General features: G+C 35.8%; 3 protein-coding genes across 8 annotated transcripts in view; 2 read left to right on the forward strand and 1 right to left on the reverse strand.

The window, feature by feature from the left end:
• Window positions 1–814: 814 nt before the first annotated feature.
• Window positions 815–19,377, forward strand: part of LOC143908517 (uncharacterized) — a 252,120-nt gene continuing 233,557 nt past the window's right edge. For all 5 annotated transcript variants that reach the window (XM_077426213.1, XM_077426210.1, XM_077426214.1 and 2 more), the window contains exon 1: window positions 815–1,035. In XM_077426213.1, the coding sequence (XP_077282339.1) occupies window positions 828–1,035 (208 nt within the window). In that variant the 5' untranslated portion in view covers window positions 815–827. The remainder of the gene's footprint in view (window positions 1,036–19,377) is intronic.
• On the reverse strand, window positions 3,651–5,923 carry LOC143908541 (uncharacterized). Of its 2 annotated transcripts, none has more exons than XM_077426236.1 (2): window positions 5,810–5,923; window positions 3,651–5,730 (listed from the first exon to the last, which is right to left on the reverse strand). In XM_077426236.1, exon 2 carries the CDS (start codon window positions 5,711–5,713, stop codon window positions 4,856–4,858), a length of 858 nt encoding a protein of 285 aa, XP_077282362.1. In that variant the 5' UTR covers window positions 5,714–5,730; window positions 5,810–5,923; the 3' UTR covers window positions 3,651–4,855. The 2 variants fall into 2 exon arrangements, with proteins under 2 accessions (XP_077282362.1, XP_077282360.1); XM_077426234.1 differs by having other exon boundaries at window positions 3,867–5,730; window positions 5,834–5,922.
• On the forward strand, window positions 15,079–15,747 carry LOC143908545 (sentrin-specific protease-like). The gene is made up of 2 exons (XM_077426238.1): window positions 15,079–15,351; window positions 15,442–15,747. The coding sequence occupies exons 1-2, from the start codon at window positions 15,109–15,111 to the stop codon at window positions 15,730–15,732; spliced, it is 534 nt and encodes a 177-aa protein (XP_077282364.1). The 5' UTR covers window positions 15,079–15,108; the 3' UTR covers window positions 15,733–15,747.

Genomic DNA, 19,377 nt, shown 5'->3' on the forward strand with positions numbered 1-19,377 from the left:
AAGGAACAGATTTGTGTGGATTCTTGTTCCTGTTGTTTACCAACCTGTCGGTGGTTCGTTTTCTTTTTCATTCTCAACCTCTCTAGACAATGAGCTTGCGTCTTGTCGTCCCTTTGGTTCTCTATGAAGCTCAAGAAGACGGTTGTTAGGTTATGTATTTGATTTTCGATATTTTGCAACCTTTTTTCCGTCTTTGACTCTGATGATCTTTTACGATCCTTCGATCTCGACCTTGATCGTCTCTTCTTCTTATCACTCGGCATGATGAATATCTGATTACTATTAATCTTTTTATATCAATAGTCTTTACTTGATTCTCCGTACGTGTGAAGTTCTCCGCACAACGAAACAATATGAGATGAATACAGATGGCGCGAGCTAGGTTAAGGGAAGGAAGTTAAAATTTGTGAGCTCTAAACGTTGTGAAGTTTTTCTACGCAAAGCGCTACTACATGTAATCATCGAGAACGAGATGCGAAGTATAATGAAAATATTCGTAAGAAACATACAATTTTGTTTCTAAATTTAATTAAATTTTTGTTGAAATTGTTTCAAAATTATGATAAAATTATTCTAAAATTTTGCTGAGGAGTATTCCAAAACGTGAGACTACTTCTCAGAAAATTTTCAAGTCAAATTTCAGCAAATTTTTCAACAATCCACCAATAGTGGAATTAACTAAATTTTTCCACCAGTAGCGAAACTTATAATTAAATATGTGTGTAAATACGGGATATCATGAGAATTTGTTTCTTCTATTTTCAACAGTATTAAAAAATTTGAATATAATTTTTAATTACAATTGATTACAGAGCATAAAACCACGAATGCAAATCGTCAGCGATGAAGATGAGAGCATAGTAGTGCGCAGTATCGTAAAAAAAGATACTGCCATAGAAAACAATAATAATCATTACGGAGGACTACGTGGTGGCAAATCCTCCTCGCTCGTGTCAACAAATAGCTTGGCATCTGCTACGCGCATAATTAATTATCACATGTTTGGATCCCTCGGCATGTCAAAGCATTACAAAGGTAAATATTTGATTTTTATCAAATTTAATTGAATTGGTAGTTCTCTTTGTTCATATAAAGTTCTTCAGATAGTTCTTAAGTGTGCAAGTAGAAACCTGTACATTGCTTCCTCATAGTTTTAAGGTGTGCAAGTAGAAACCTGCACATTGTTTCCCCATAGTTTTTAAGTGGGCAAGTAGAAACTTACACATTGCTTCCTTATAATTTTTAAGTATGCAAATTATAAATTTGAACATTACTTCCTCACAATTTTATTTTGTTCATAAAGCTTCCTCTATGAAGAAGCCAAATTAATAAATATCTACTATTGGGAACGGGCATGATGACGTCAGCTGGCCAATATGGCGGCCATAATCCACTATACGTCAACACGTGAGACATATGTGTGCTCACGCATTTTTGTCGATATAAAGATAAAGAAAGCATAAATCAGTGTAAAATGAAAGTGAATCATGTTTTTAACATTGTTAGAAATCTGCAGATATGCAGACTCAACTCTGTCGTCTCGAAATATCGTGGAAGGAGAGAAATTATTACAAGCTGGATATATCGTATCTTGTTGAATGATACCCTTAATTGCAAGATGTTTGCAAACATCTAGCTTAAAAAGCGGAATTCCTCACAAAATTGAAGGAAGCATTTTAACTAATAGAGAAATTGTTAAAATGTGCTGCTCTTGCAAAGCAGGAAACAGCGGATGATGTAAACATGTATTGCAGCACTCATGTTTTGTCAAAGGTATGTATGTTTTTTATGTAAGTTGAATATTATAATTTTTTATAATAATAAGCTTTTGATATACATGTAGTGTAAGTAAAATTTATAGTATATATACTGATGACTTTAACAACCAATATTTTTTCTAACCTCAATGAACAGAAAGTTTTAAAATATAATCAGTTTATCGCATATATAACTGTCAATTCACATGCAATTTAAGAACTTATTCTAAGACGATTAATTAATGTATTAATGCATAATTTAGTTTTCTTTATTTTAATGTTTCATTTCTTTTTATATTTTAAGAGTTGAACTTTTGAAGTTTGACGAACTGTCTTGCACTGATGTCAAGTGCTCCTGGAAAAAGAAAACCAAAGAAGCATTGCAACAGTTTGAACTGATGCCTTTACTGGATCACCTTTGCATGCAAAAAATAAAAGCAAATGTAGTTAATGTGTCTGCAGAAAAAAGGGAGGAGATTAATAATAATCGGCTTTTACTCTCATCAAGTGCTATCAAAAAATATTCGTATTGTATGCAAGGGTGATCCAGTAAAGGCATCGATTCATACTGTTGCAATGCTTCTTTGGTTTTCTTTTTCCAGGAGCACTCGACATCAGGGCATGACAGTTCGTCAAACTTCAAAAGTTTGACTCTTAAAATATAAAAAGAAATAAAACATTAAAATAAAAAAAAACTAAATTATTCATTAATACATTAATTAATTGTCTTAGAATAATTTCTTAAATTGCATGCAAATTGACAGTTATATATGCGATAACCCGCGAAAAACGATCTAATATGAATCTAACTAAAATCATATTAAATCATATTTAATTTGGGTAAAATTTAAATTAAATCCAGATTTTATATTAAAATTATATTTGTTTAAATACAGTTTTAATTTGCACTTATTAAAATCAGTTATGTAGATTAAATATGACCCACAATAAAATAAGGCTTTAATTAAAATTTAATTAGATCATTTATATGGATCATATAACACTTCGAATCAAATATGGTTTTAATTTGTATTTAATAAGATATATGTGGATTATATATGATCCAGAACCATACATGATGCAGAATATTTATATATAAGATTTTAATAAAAAGTTAATGTGTTCTGTATGCGACTTTTACTCGATTCAATTGCGGCTTTAACCCAAAGGGCCTAGCGGAGTAAGCATGTGAAATCAACCCTTGATCATACAGAGCTGACATTAATATCACAAGTTAGTACCAATATGATAAAACTTTCCACCAAATATTATTTTAAAAAATTCATTTTTTTAGAAGTTATGCAGGGAAAAAGTAAAATAAAGAAATATATTTTTCTCGAAAACCACTTGACCGATCTTGATGAAAAAAAAATATGTTATGTAGACTAATAAAACTAATTAACAAAAAAAATGTCCAAAATGTTTGCCAAAAAAAAACAAAAAAAAAATATTTGAATTTTTAAATATTTTTTGTTAGGGTGACATTTTCGAGGTACCTTTTTGAAATTTTTACGAAAATTTCTCTTAAAATGTCCACTATAACATATATTTTTTTCAATTTTTTTTAAATGGTGAAACATAGTTAAAAATACGAAAATCGTAAGCGTCGCGTCACTCCGGCGCACAGTGCAGTGCCATTCCGCGTTGCGGGTGTTCGATGTAACTTTACTAGCACATATGTACGTCTGCAATTAGCCTATAATATGTATACTTTGTAAATTTTATAGTTTCCAGAGTTTACCACGTGGATGTTGCAGTACGGTTTTAAACTCCTTATTGGGGTGCTTTTTTAACGTGAGTCCCCTCGCCTTTCACTACGTTTCCGTAAAATCGGGGTGCTTTTTTAACGTGTGTCCCCTCGCCTTTCACTACGTTTCCGTAAAATCAGGGTGCTTTTTTAACGTGAGTCCCTTTGCCTCTCACTACGTTTCCGTAAAATCGGGGTGCTTTTTGAATGTAAGATCCCTCGTCTTTCATTACAGCCTACACCTACGATTTATTTAATCTTCTTCACTATCACTGTCTATTACTGGAATGTTATTTGTTTTCTTAAACAGATCGCTAATGGGCTACAAACAATTGGATGCTGCTGTCATATTGCTGCAATTATATATTATGTATGTATGTATGTATGTATGTATGTGTGTTTATTGTCTTTCCCCTCAGGGTTTACAAGGCGTTTTTAAACGAGGAACGTACCCAAACCTCTTACAAACGTTCCCCTTTATTCCAATTCCTGGCCTTTTGCGACCTCACAATAAGTCTTTTTCCCTTCCCTTATCCCTCTCCTCTTCCTTCCCGACTTAGACCGCCTCCCTCCACCTCTTCCTGTCTCATCTCTTCCTTCCTGTCTATCTCCTGCCCTGTGTCTGTTGGCCCTCTTCCCCGCTCCTGTGGAGTTTCTCCTCCGTCTTTCTCGTGCTCTCCTCCACCTCCTACCTCCTCCCGCTCCTGCTCTCCTCCTCTCCTCCACTCTCTCTCCTATTCTAATTTCCCTTCCCTCTCTCTCTCTCTCTTATCCTCGCTTTCACCATTCTGTCCTCCGCTATCTTTACCCTTGGCCTCCTTCTTGCTTTTCTTCTATCCTAGTACCCTCCCCTTCTCCTCCTCCTCCCGTTCTTAGCTATCAACCTTATCCCCTCCCCTTTATACCTCCTCCCATTTTCCCTCCTCCTCCTTCCATTCTATCTCCCTACCATCCACCCACAGTCTCCTGTTTTCCACCCTCGCTCTTCTTCCCTTGTCCCTTTCTTCCTTCGCCTTCTCCAACATCCTCCACCTTGTCCTCCTCTCCTCCATCGACAGGTCCTCGTCCATCCCAATCCCCCACCTCTGCCTAACCTCTCCAAATCTTCCCAGCAATTCTGCCCTCTCCCTCTCATTTTCCATCTCCACTATCAAAACCTCTCTCCCTCCTTCCCCTTTCCTTTCCCAGACCCTTCTAATCTTTGGCTCTTTCCCCAGTACCTTCTCTGCTACCCGTACCATCATGCCCCTCCTTTCTTCCGCGTCCCTTCCATCCAACCCTCTCCATACTACATTCTTCTTTCTTCTCTCCTTTTGCTCTCTCTCTTCCTCCAGCCTCTTTACTCTCTCCTTTAGTCTCCTCGCCTTCCTTCCTCTTCTTTCCTCCTTCTCTCCATCTCCTCCCTCATTCCTTCTCCTTTCTCCCTACCTTTCCTCTTCTCCAAATCCTCACTTCTCTGCTTCTCCAGTCTCCAGCCTTCCCCCTGACCAAGCATCCTCTTCCTCTCCTTCCTTTCCTCTTTTTCCTCTCTTTCTTTCTTTTCCTTTTTTCTCCTCACTTCCTCCTCCTTGTCTTCTACCGCCCTCCGCGCTCTATTCCTCTCTTCTGTTCCCTCCTCCTCCCTACTCTTCTCCTCCGGTCCTCCCTTGCCCTCCTTGGCCGTCCTTTCTTCTCTGTAGCCTCTGTCTTCCTTCTTCCTGCTCGCTCTCCCTTCTGTTTCCTTTTTATTCTCATCCTTCCTTCTCCCCCCTTTTTCCTCCCCCTGTGTATGTCCTCTTGCCGCGTACCTGTTCTCCTCCTCCTTTCTCCTATCTTCCTCGCTGGCCACCTCCTTCCACCTGTCTCTTCCCCACCCCTTCTCGCTCCAACCTCCCTCGCTGCCTTCCGTTCCATCCTCCTCCGTCATCTCCTTTCTTGCCACTCCCCTGTTACTCCTCTTCGTCCTTGCTGGTTCCTTTTCCCTCCCTCTCCACCCGTTGTTCTCATCTGTCTCTCTTTCCTCCTCCTCATCCTGCTCCTCGCTTTCCTCGCACCGCCAGCGCCCCTCCTCTAGCCTCTCCAACCTCACTCCAATCTCCTTTAATTTCTTCCTGATGCCTTTTCCTTCCCGTCTTATTTCTTCCCTGATTTCCTGGCCTATCTTCCTGACTTCTTTCCTGATCTCCTCCACCCACTCTGTCTCCTCCGACCTTTGCCCCATCCCTGCCATCGTCTCTTTTCCTATCCCTGTATAAACAAGCCGTATGTATGATTTATTGCACCTCTCTTCTCACTCTATCTCTGTCCGTCTCCGCCTCTCCCTCACCTCTCTTGTTCCTCCTCTACTTACAGTCCTCCTTCCGCTCCTCCACGGTTTTTCTCCTTCGCATCTCCCTTACACCTTTTCTTTTCCCCTTCCGCATACTTTCCTCCTTTACACTTCACCTCTGCCAGTGCGTCCAACTTTGTTGCTTCCCTACCTCTCCTCTCAGTCGTGCCATCCCTTTTCAGCTGCCGTCCAGCGCCGCCGTCACACTTTCTTCCATTTGCTGCGCCCTCTATCCTCTCCGCTTTCTCCACACACCTCTCGCCCATTGCTGTCCCGCGCTGCCGCATCTATTATCCTCCTCCTCCGTGCTCATCATCCTCGGCGCGTCTGCGCGAGCGCCGCGTTGCTCTCGCGTCTGTTGTGTTGCCCCCGCTCGTCTCCCCCCTCTCGCTCTATCAGTCTCTTTCCTAACCTCCATATTGCTCCGTCTTTTTCCTCCTCCGTTTCTCTCTTCCCGCTTCGATTTTCCCTTCTCCTTCACTTCCTCATCTTCCTCTCCGCTTTCTCCATCCGTTCCACCTCCTCTGTCCTCTCTCTCTCCTTTCTCTCTCCACTCGCACCACGTTCACTGCTCCTCTCTCCTTGGGCCGTCCACCACGTCCAAGTCCGGGAAAAAAAACAATTATATATTATGTATCTCATGCAAGATATTTAGCGAAAACTTTGAAACCAGCAGAAATACTGAGCGATCTGTTTAAGAAAACAAATAACATTCTAGTAATAGACAGTGATAGTGAAGAAGATTAAATAAATCGTAGGTGTAGGGTGTAATGAGAAGCGAGGGGTCTTACATTCAAAAAGCACCCTGATTTTACGGAAACGTAGTGAGAGGAGAGGGGACTCACGTTAAAAAAGCACCCCGATTTTACAGAAACGTAGTGAGAGGCGAAGGGACTCACGTTAAAAAAGCACCCCGATTTTACGGAAACGTAGTGAAAGGCGAGGGGACTCACGTTAAAAAAGCACCCCAATAAGGAGTTTAAAACCGTACTGCAACATCCACGTGGTAAACTCTGGAAACTATAAAAATTAAAAAATATACATATTATAGGCTAATTGCAGACGTACATATGTGCTAGTAAAGTTACATCAAACACCCGCAACGCAGAATGGCACTGCACTGTGCGCCGGAGTGACGCGACGCTTACGATTTTCGTATTTTTAACTATGTTCCACCATTTAAAAATAATTGAAACAAATATATGTTATAGTGGACACTTTAAGAGAAATTTTCGTAAAAATTTCAAAGGGGTACCTCAAAAATATCACCTTAAAAAAAATATTAAAAAATTCAAATATTTTTTGGTATTTTTTTTGGCAAACATTTTGGACATTTTTTTTGTTAATTAGTTTTATTAGTCTACATAACATATATTTTTTTCATCGAGATTGGTCAAGTGGTTTTCGAGAAAAATACATTTCTTTATTTTACTTTCTCCCTGCATAACTTCTAAAAAAGTGGATTTTTAAAAATAATATTTGGTGGAAAGTTTTATCATATTGGTACTAACTTGTGACATTAATATCAGCTCTGTATGATCAAGGGCCGATTTCACATGCTTAGACTCCGCTAGGCCCTTTGGTTTTAATTTGATTCTTATTAAAACGTATTTTTGTTTAAATAATGTTTAAATAATATTTGCGGTAAAATTTGTTTCTTTATTTGTTGAACTTAACATGTAAAATATTTGATTCAAATTTAAAAAAAATAATATAGTCATATAAGATTATATATGATCAGATCAGAATATTGCATCTCAAAGTATCCGATAGATGGCATTTGATGTGATCTGTTTCTCGTAATTAAAATTTGACAAAGAGTGTTATAAGATGACGGTATCAAGAAGACACGACACTGTCTCGGAACGACACAATTTTTGTATCCGTTATACCGTGAAGTCCACTCTTATAATAAAGTAGCACGCTTAAAAAATAAAATTTTATATAATCTTGTTTAAATTTATAAATTGGTATAAATTTAAATTTAAAACAAAATTATATAAAATTCTAATAAGATCAAATATTATTTATATATGACAAATTTGACTTATATGACAAATTTGACTTATATGATTATATTTGACTTATATGATTATATTTGACTTATATAATTATATTTAACAAATTAATTTTGAATTTATTACCTTATTTAATCCACATTTGGCAAATTAAAACCATATTAACTCTGCATTTTCTTAGGTCTGTGCGGCTGATTTTGCATACTTTAACAAAGCAAGGTCCAGTTTAATCCATATATAGATTAAATAAGATGGGGTACTTTAATTTGATTTAAATATGACATATTTAAATTATAATTGATTTGCATATTCGATTCTAGTAAGATTCTTAATAAATTCATATAAACTTTTAATACGGTTTTAATACAATCGTTTTTCGCGGGAAACTGATTATATTTTAAAACTTTCTGTTCATTGAGGTTAGAAAAAATATTAGTTGTTAAAGTCATGAGTATATACTATAAATTTTACTTACACTACATGTATATCAAAAGCTTATTATTATAAAAAATTATAATATTCAACTTACATAAAAAACATACATACCTTTGACAAAACATGAGTGCTGCAATACATGTTTACATCATCCGCTGTTTCCTGCTTTGCAAGAGCAGCACATTTTAACAATTTCTCTATTAGTTAAAATGCTTCCTTCAATTTTGTGAGGAATTCCGCTTTTTAAGCTAGATGTTTGCAAACATCTTGCAATTAAAGGTATCATTCAACAAGATACGATATATCCAGCTTGTAATAATTTCTCTCCTTCCACGATATTTTGAGACGACAGAGTTGAGTCTGCATATCTGCAGATTTCTAACAATGTTAGAAACATGATTCATTTTCACTTTACACTGATTTATGCTTTATTTATCTTTATATCGACAAAAATGCGTGAGCACACATATGTCTCACGTATAACGTGGTGGATTATGGCCGCCATATTGGCCAGCTGACGTCATCATGCCCGTTCCCAATAGAGAAAGCTTTATGAGCGAAATAAAATGTTGATTAAGCAATGTGCAAATTTATAATTTGCATACTTAAAAATTGTGAGAAAGTAATGTTCAAATTGATAATTTGCATATTTAAAAATTATGAAGAAGCAATGTGCAAGTTTCTACTTGTTTAATATCTTACAATAATTTTTTTGTAACACTTTTTTATAAAAACATTATTAATATATTAATGCTACAAAATAAATGTTAAATATTATTGTGATATACAAATGTAAACATAATCTCATTTTTCTTCAAACATGTTTAAATTCTTTTTTTTTTTCATAAAAAAGTAATTGCTGAAAGATCACTTTTTGCGTATTTTTAGCAATTATGCAACACTCTAAGCGAAATGTCAGAGAAATTTCAACACGTTTTCAGAGAAATATTACCAAATTCAGTAAAATTTTTCCACCAGGGTAAGAATAAAAAAAACTAAAATTGCGCTTTTATACTGGAGTTAACGTTTTTTACATATTATTTTACATATTGCTTTCTCTTACATATTAATTGTTTTAAGTTTTGGATCATCAATGATATTAAACCTGACTTCCGAAGCGCGGATCTAGCTTGCGGCGGTTCAGAGTTCGGAGTAGGTTCGAAGAAAGACACAATTTTGATAACAAAATAAATTTATTCAATAACGTGGTGATAGTATATAAAGATACGCGTTATAGGTTTGCGTGAATACGCGGATCTGCTACGTGAAAACGGCGCTAACTAATGGAATCGCTTGGTGTTACTATGTCGCTCTGCGGGACGGAGGTTGACGGCGTTCAATAATCTGCGAGCGGGGCGGAGATCTACGATTCGTGAAAACAATTAATAAAGCGGGTATTCGCGGATTGCTCGGAACGGCACACAGTGGTCCAAAATTCTAAAAAGCTGGCCAAAAGTCAAAATTATAAATATTTAAGAGTGTTTAAATATTAAATTATATTATCTCAAATGTTTAGTAAACCAATTTATGTAATAATGATTTTATGAATAGGAGAGACCGGGGCAAACTCGACACCGGAACAAACTTAACACTAGGCTTTTTTTTGCCAATTTAAATTTATCGTAGAACCTTGCCTTTTTTACTGGTAAATGCGTCTTAATGTGTCAGTATTATCAACAGAATTTAGTGACATTTTGAGTTATGGTGTAATTTTTAGCGCGACATAAGCGTTTTTGATGGTAAAAAGTAATTTTTCTGATCTCTCGAATATTTCTACTCTTTCATCGAGCTTTACTCTTGCAAACCTATATGTAAGTGATTTTGATGGGAAATTTGATGCTCTATATGAATCCAATAATACTTTTGCATATTTTCAAAATTTCCATGTTTTTGTAGTGAAAAAAGCTAAAAATGAGGTTTGAGACAAAGTTGACACCACGCCGTTTTATCGGCTCTTAATAACAAACGATATTTTTCATGCAATCATATGGCTCATGACAAATATGTGTGTACGTCCGATTGCGAATTTACTTGCATAAATCAGTTTTTCAGACATGAGTTTAGATGAAAATAATTAAAAGTTTAACAAGTTTTGTTCTCATTATTTCCAATGATTGTTTTACTTAATTCCGAATTTTTGTATTTTCCAAATACACGATAAATAATGTATTTTTAGTTTCAGACAATAACAAATAAGTTCCAGATCAAAATCTGATCATCAGATTGTGTCGATCAGCAAAGTATTAAGTTTGCCCCGGCATTTTTCAATTTAAAAATTTGTCGTCGCATCACTTTTCCTTTCCTGGGGGCAAAACTAACCTAGGTAGCAAGCACTCGTCATTTTGACGTCAATTGACGTCAAAAGTCTGTCACTGTAAACAATTATAGATCATCGTTGTCATCAATCGATGTAATGCACGTCAAACATCTCACATATCGTCCACCATTCGTGTAATAGCAGCGTATCATGCAACACTTCGTGCTTCCGTTTACGGCCAATCTTTCGGCAATTATCGTCATGCCCACTTTCATAACTGCTGTCGTCTGACAGCGCGTGTTCTTCTTCTTCATTTTCATCTTCAGACATTTCATAAAATTTTTCATTAAATTTGTGTGCATTAGGCCGCGTCGTTGTTTTCTTCTTCATGCCACACATATCGTCTTCTTCCGTCTTTCTACCCCAATGTCTGAATTAAAATTTGTGTAGACTAATCAAATACAGGTATGACTTTAAATTTGTGTACCATAAAACTGCGGACATTTTTTTTACGTACAAGACATAATTGCAATACTCCAGATTTTAAATGTCTAACATAATTTTAATTATACACATTTTATTATCTCAAACATGATTTTAATTCAAGGGATACAAATTTTTTTTTCTTTCAATGGAGGATTGGAGAATAAATATGTGGTAAAAGAACAATTTATAAATTGATCGATGGGAAACAGTTATTTATGACCCAATAAAGGCATTTTATTCGTTTAATTCAACATTTAAATGCCATAACACTAATGGGTCTGTGTGGCCATAAGTTAAAAAGGGATAAAGAGAAAATGGGGGATGGGAAAATTTAGTCACATTATATATTATGTCTTGGCATAAAAATAATGTGGATTAAAAATTATGTCTGACTATAATTTTAATCTGTTCCATAAATTTATACAAATTGTGTATGGCAACACCGTTTTACTTTTTAATAGCATAAATAAAATTATACTCAATATAAAAGTTTCAAAAAATAATTGTCTTCAGAAAAATTGCGATTCTTAATAATGAATTAAAATTATGTCTAGACATAATAAAAATTGACGAATTAAAATTATATGTCTAGACATAATAAAAATGAATTAAAATTATGTGTACACATAATTTTAATTCATTTTTATTATGTCTAGACATAATTTTAATTCATCTAATTTTTATTATGTCTAGACATAATAAAAATTGGCTGAATTAAAATTATGTGTACACATAATAAAAATGCGGAATTATTTTTATGTCAGACATAATTTTAATTCATCCAACTTTTATTATGTGTACACATAATTTTAATTCATTTTTATTATGTCTTGACATAATAAAAATGAATTAAAATTATGTCTTGACATAATAAAAATGAATTAAAATTTTGTGTACACATAATTTTAATTCAGCCAATTTTTATTATGTCAAGACATAATAAAAATGAATTAAAATTATGTGTACACATAATAAAAATGCGGAATTATTTTTATGTCAGACATAATTTTAATTCATCCAATTTTTATTATGTGTACACATAATTTTAAATCATTTTTATTATGTCTTGACATAATAAAAATGAATTAAAATTATGTCTTGACATAATAAAAATGAATTAAAATTATGTGTACACATAATTTTAATTCAGCCAATTTTTATTATGTCTAGACATAATTTTAATTCTGCCGCTAGGGAATTTTTAAGTCCATTCTTATGAATCAAGCTTGAATTCGATGTCTAGGTATCCCAGGTTGCCGATGACGAGGTCCAGATAGTGCGCTTCATAGTTTTCGGTATCCAGGTGTTATCGTACGTTGAATTCGATGTCAACGTGTCCCAGGTTGCCGATGACGAGGTCCAGATAGCGCGCTCCGTAGTTTTCGGTGTCTAGGTGTATTAATACCTTGAATTCGATGTCCACGTGTCCCAGGTTGCCGATGACGAGGTCCAGATAGCGCGCTCTGTAGTTTTCGGTGTCTACGTGTATTAATACCTTGAATTCGATGTCCACGTGTCCCAGGTTGTCGATGACGAGGTCCAGATAGCGCGCTCCGTAGTTTTCGGTGTCTAGGTGTATTGATACCTTGAATTTGATGGCCACGTGTTCCAAGTTGCCGATGACGAAGTCCACATAGTGCGCTTCGTAGTTTTCGGTGTCTACATGTATTAATACCTCGAATTCGATATCTACGTGTCCTACATTGGGTGCGTTCAGCCGATACTTTGCTAGCCTAGCAATCGTGAGCAGTCGCTCGTTTTCGCTCGTTTCCTCTTTTTTGACTAACTGGATTAAAGAGAGAAGAAACGAGCAAAAACGAGCAACTGCTCACGATCGCTAAGCTAGCGGAGTATCGGCTGAATGCACCCATTCAGATTTAAAGTTATTAATACACCTAGACACCAAAAACTATGAAGCGCACTATGTGGACCTTGTCATCGGCAACCTGGGACACCTAGACATCGCATTCAACGTATTATTACACCTGGACACCGAAAACTACGAAGCGCACTATGTGGAATTCGTCATCGGCAACCTGGGACACGTGGACATCGAATTCAAAGTATTAATACACGTAGACACCGAAAACTACGGAGCGCACTATGTGGACCTCGTCATCGGCAACCTGGGACACCTAGACATCGAATTCAACGTACGTTTACACCTGGACACCGAAAACTATGAAGCGCACTATCTGGATCCCGTCATCGGCAACTTGGGACACGTGAACATCGAATTCAAGGTATTAATACACGTAGACACCGAAAACTACGGAGCGCACTATGTGGACCTTGTCATCGGCAACCTGGGACATCTAGACATCGCATTCAACGTACGATTACACCTGGACACCGAAAACTATGAAGCGCACTATCTGGATCCCGTCATCGGCAACCTGGGACACGTGAACATCGAATTCAAGGTATTAATACACGTAGACACCGAAAACTACGGAGCGCACTATGTGGACCTTGTCATCTGCAACCTGGGACACCTAGACATCGCCTTCAACGTACGATTATACCTGGACACCGAAAACTATGAAGCGCATTATCTGGATCCCGTCATCGGCAACCTGGGACACGTAGACATCGAATTCAACGTATTATTACACCTAGACACCGAAAACTACGGAGCGCGCTATCTGGACCTCGTCATCGACAACCTGGGACACGTGGACATCGAATTCAAGGTATTAATACACGTAGACACCGAAAACTACAGAGCGCGCTATCTGGACCTCGTCATCGGCAACCTGGGACACGTGGACATCGAATTCAAGGTATCAATACACCTAGACACCGAAAACTACGGAGCGCGCTATCTGGACCTCGTCATCGGCAACCTGGGACACGTGGACATCGAATTCAAGGTATTAATACACCTAGACACCGAAAACTACGGAGCGCGCTATCTGGACCTCGTCATCGGCAACCTGGGACACGTAGACATCGAATTCAACGTACGATAACACCTGGATACCGAAAATTATGAAGCGCACTATCTGGACCTCGTCATCGGCAACCTGGGATACCTAGACATCGAATTCAAGCTTGATTCATAAGAATGGACTTAAAAATTCCCTAGCGGCAGAATTAAAATTATGTCTAGACATAATAAAAATTGGCTGAATTAAAATTATGTGTACACATAATTTTAATTCATTTTTATTATGTCAAGACATATAATTTTAATTCATTTTTACTATGTCAAGACATAATAAAAATGAATTAAAATTATGTGTACACATAATAAAAATTGGATGAATTAAAATTATGTCTGACATAAAAATAATTCCGCTTTTTTATTATGTCTACACATAATTTTAATTCATTTTTATTATGTCTTGACATAATAAAAATGAATTAAAATTATATGTCTTGACATAATAAAAATGAATTAAAATTATGTGTACACATAATTTTAATTCAGCCAATTTTTATTATGTCTAGACATAATAAAAATTGTATGAATTAAAATTATGTGTACACATAATAAAAATTGTATGAATTAAAATTATGTGTACACATAATAAAAATGCGGAATTATAATAAAAATTGGCTGAATTAAAATTATGTGTAGACACAATAAAAATTGTATGAATTAAAATTATGTGTACACATAATAAAAATGCGGATTTATTTTTATGTCAGACGTAATTTTAATTCATCCAATTTTTATTATGTCTAGACATAATTTTAATTCATCCAATTTTTATTATGTCTAGACATAATTTTAATTCAAAATTTAAAAGAAATATGTGTTTAAACATCATTTTCATTCGGTGCATTAAAATTATGTCATAACATAATTTTAATTCTCAATTTTAATTATGTGTAGACATAATAAAAATTAGATGAATTAAAATTATGTCTAGACATAATTTTAATTCGTCAATTTTTATTATGTCTAGACATAATTTTAATTCATTATTAAGAATCGCAATTTTTCTGAAGACAATTATTTTTTGAAACTTTTATATTGAGTATAATTTTATTTATGCTATTAAAAAGTAAAACGGCATGCCATAATTGTCACATTCTCTGAAAAGTTTGAGATAAGCAAATAACTTACAATTGAGATCCAAAGGGTCTAAAGGATGTCACGTCTCTATGACGTAGAAGTAGAAGAAGAAATGATAAAGAAAAAAGAAAAAGTGATAGAAAAAAACGATGAAGAAGAGGATAAAAATCATAGTATGCTCAAACAAGAAAACGAGCAACTTGAAAATATGGCGCAATCCGATCGACTGAATTCGATAGAAGAATTAAGTGCGTGGGAACAATTCAATGCGTGGGAAGATTTAAATGCGTGGAAAGAATTAAATGCGTGGAATATCAAGGTAAATATACAAATTAATATTAAAAATAATGGAGTGTGATGTGATATAATTTTGCAACATAATTTTGTGACATCATAATTTTGTGTCAAGGGTTTCCACAATATGGAGGCAGTGGAAGGTTTTGGCCTGAGGCTCACGCGGAAGGACCTCTACACGCTGGCTGACTCAAATTGGCTGAACGACGAAGTGATTAATTCCTATATGAATCTGCTGATCGCCAGAAGCACATCTTCAAACAAGTATCCGAAAGTACACGCGATAAACACGTTCTTTTATCCGAAACTTCTAATCCGGGAGTCAGGGCTATTAAAAAAAGAGAATATTGAAGTTCACGGCGCAAAGCTGGAATTTTTTTTAATCGATTCTTATGATATCCCGTAACACAAGCGTGTAAAGTCTGTAAAATCAACTCGGCCCGCTTCGCCTTTTTTTATTGCAAAATATATTTAAAAACGCGTTTCTGTATAGTTTTCTTTAAATAACTCCTTCTGTGTTGGTCAAACGACAAAACTTAAAGAGAGAAAAATTGTTCGGAAGAAAATTTTCTATAAAAATAAGCCTTAAAAAAAATTTAAAAAATTTTTTTAATTGCAAAATTGCAAAAAATACGCGAAAAAAGGGCCATTTTTACAGGTTCCCGAAAACTCGGTTAAAATGTATCATATTTAAGCGGACATTTACTCAATGATACTTTTCAGTATGCTGAACAAGTGTGCACAAGGCTCGCCTCCAATTTTTATATGGCTGCTTATTAACAAATTATTTATGCAAATCGGACGCTGGGCTCTCACGTCTGAACGGGTGAACTTATTTTGATCAAGAGACACGGTAGTGTCTCGCGCCAAGTACACGCGGAGCGAGACCGACCGTGACTCTTTTACGCGACGCGACGGGATGCGAGTACCCGAGATGTTGAGATCTCGATAACGAGTGGACGGATCAAGTTCTAAGTAGGCTTGATCGATAGCTTGGGGTCCAATTAGGGGTGGGGGGGTTCTCTCATAATATTCTGCTACGTGCCCTACGAGCGGAGATATTGCAACGCAAAGTCCAAATGTGAAAATTTTTTATTAAAATACTTCCTCCTCCTCCTCCTCCAAACGCCGATGTTATGATGACGTCATAATCAGAAACGTCACTTTCACTTTTTCGACACTGGCGGCGCAGGTATCGCCAGTTTCGATATCGCGCGCGTATTTCGAAATTAGGTCGATAAACTTATCGGTCAGGAAGAAGATTTCTATTTAGGTAAATTAGGTAATAATATATATTTTGAGTCAACAGAAAAGAAGGTTCTTTACGCTTGGCAGAAAGTGCCGCTAGGGAATTTTTAAGTCAATTCTTATGAATCAAGCTTGATATAATATATATTGAGTCTACGGAAAAGAAGATTCTCTACGCTTGGCAGAAAATGCCGCTAGGGAATTTTTAAGTCGATTCTTATGAATCAAGCTTGAATTCGATGTCTAGGTATCCCAGGTTGCCGATGACGAGGTCCAGATAGTGCGCTTCATAGTTTTCGGTGTCCAGGTGTAATAACACGTTGAATTCGATGTCTACGTGTCCCAGGTTGCCGATGACGAGGTCCTCATAGTGCGCTCCGTAGTTTTCGGTGTCTACGTGTATTAATACCTTGAATTCGATGTCCACGTGTCCCAGGTTGCCGATGACGGGATCCAGATAGTGCGCTTCATAGTTTTCGGTGTCCATGTGTAATCGTACGTTGAATTCGATGTCTAGTGTCCCAGGTTGCCGATGACGAAGTCCACATAGTGCGCTTCATAGTTTTCGGTGTCCAGGTGTAATAATACGTTGAATTTGATGTCTACGTGTCCCAGGTTGCCGATGACAAAGTCCACATAGTGCGCTCCGTAGTTTTCGGTGTCTACGTGTATTAATATCTTGAATTCGATGTCCACGTATCCCAGATTGCCGATGACGGGATCCAGATAGTGCGCTTCATAATTTTCGGTGTCCAGGTGTAATCGTACGTTGAATTCGATGTCTAGGTGTCCCAGGTTGCCGATGACAAGGTCCACATAGTGCGCTTCGTAGTTTTCGGTGTCCAGGTGTAATAATACGTTGAATGCGATGTCTAAGTGTTCCAGGTTGCCGATGACGATGTCTAGATAGTGAGCCCCGTAGTTTTTGGTGTCTACGTGTATTAATACCTTGAATTCGATGTTTAGGTGTCTCAGGTTGCCGATGACGAGGTCCACATAGTGCGCTTCGTAGTTTTCGGTGTTTACGTGTATTAATACCTTGAAATTTATGTCTAGGTGTCCCAGGTTGCTGATGACGAGGTCCAGATAGCGCGCTCCGTAGTTTTTGGTGTCTAGGTGTAATAATACCTTGAATTCAATGTCTACGTGTTCCAGGTTGCCGATGACGAGGTCCACATAGTGCGCTTTATAGTTTTTTTGTGTCTAGGTGTATTAATAACTTTAAATCTGAATGGGTGCGTTTAGCCGATACTCCGCTAGCCAAGCAATCGTGAGCAGTCGCTTGTTTTCGCTCGTTTCCTCTCCTTTTAATCCATTAGGTCAAAAGAGAGGAAACGAGCGAAAACGAGCGACTGCTCACGATTGCTAGGCTAGCGGAGTATCGGCTGAACGCACCCAATGTAGGACACGTAGATATCGAATTCAAGGTATTAATACATGTAGACACCGAAAACTACGAAGCGCACTATGTGGACCTCGTCATCGGCAACCTGGGACACCTAGACATTGAATTCAAGCTTGATTCATAAGAATCGACTTAAAATTTCCCTAGCAGCAGAATTAGAATTATATCATGACATAATAAAAATCGCTAAATTAAAATTATGTTTAGACATAATAAAAATTGGATAAATTAAAATTATGTCTGACGTAAAAATAATTATCAAAAATATTGATACCTGAAAATATCGGTACATATACAGTTGCGAACAACATTCAGTAAGACACGCAAATAAAAATAAATAAAGAATTTTACAGTTAACAACTTATTAACATTAATCATGCTTTATTGCGATTATGTTTTATGTTGAAATTGAAAAATATATACAAGGTGTACAACTAAAAGCTTTACAGATTATTATTTAAAAAAAACTAAGCAAAATATTAAATTGTTGTTTTCTTTAGAAATAATAGCCCGTAACACATTTAGCTTCATACCTTGTATTATATACTGTTTATAAGATTATAAGATATATTGTTTATAAGATTAAGATGCGTAACACTACAAAAAGGCGTGATATCCGTACAAAATTACCTTTTTTAAAAAAAGGTAAAAAAGAGCGCCAAGTACACGCATAGTAGTGTATATGTATTATGTTATTACCCTGTTATGTTGTTACCTCGAAAAAACAAAGTGGTAGTATTATACCTCCAAATAGCTTTACCCTGTACATACTGTTTATAAAATGCGTAATACTACAAAAAGGCGTGATATCCGTACAAAATTACTTTTTTTAAAAAAAGGTAAAAAAAATTTAAAATTTCGAGGTCTAACAGCGCCAAGTTTTTTTACAAGAAAAATTAAATATTTTAATAATATATTTTTATTTTGTACTGTTACCTTTGTAATTCTTTGTGATTAAATTTTTTATTCTATTGAAAAATACATATATAAACTTTATATTTAAATACAAATTGTATTCCCTCGTTGTATTAAATATTTTAATAAATTATTTGTATTTTGTACTGTTACCTCTGTAATTCTTTGTGACCATTAAAAAATACACATGTGAACTTTGTATTTAAATATCTTGTATTCCCTTGTTAAATTTAAATAAAATTTTTTAATCTTATAAAATTGTTATCATACATTCTTTTCTAACTGACACAATGTAAAGATTTTTCAAAGTAGTGCAACAATTATTTTTTGAGGCAATATACATGTTCTCTCTGTAATTGGCGCTCTAATTTAATGAGATATCATTTCTTTTTTGTAATTGTAATAGATCACTTGAGCGCGACTCTTTTTTTTGATAAGGTAACATAATTTTGTGACGTGTATCACTTGGGTTATAATTTTTCG

This window comes from Temnothorax americanus, unplaced genomic scaffold, assembly GCF_048541705.1.
Source record: "Temnothorax americanus isolate GAGA-0224 unplaced genomic scaffold, ASM4854170v1 Scaffold98, whole genome shotgun sequence".
NCBI lineage: Eukaryota > Metazoa > Arthropoda > Insecta > Hymenoptera > Formicidae > Temnothorax > Temnothorax americanus.

What these genes read in the sequence shown, in the direction of transcription:
- LOC143908545 (XM_077426238.1), top strand. Translation starts at nt 15,109, where the DNA reads ATGTCACGTCTCTATGACGTAGAAGTAGAAGAAGAAATGATAAAGAAA. An exon ending in TAAATGCGTGGAATATCAAG is followed by an intron (nt 15,352 to 15,441) that starts GTAAATATACAA and finishes TTTTGTGTCAAG; the next exon opens with GGTTTCCACAATATGGAGGC.
- LOC143908541 (XM_077426234.1), bottom strand. Translation starts at nt 5,906, where the DNA reads ATGCGGAAGGGGAAAAGAAAAGGTGTAAGGGAGATGCGAAGGAGAAAA. An exon ending in GGAGGAGCGGAAGGAGGACT is followed by an intron (nt 5,731 to 5,833) that starts GTAAGTAGAGGA and finishes TTGTTTATACAG; the next exon opens with GGATAGGAAAAGAGACGATG.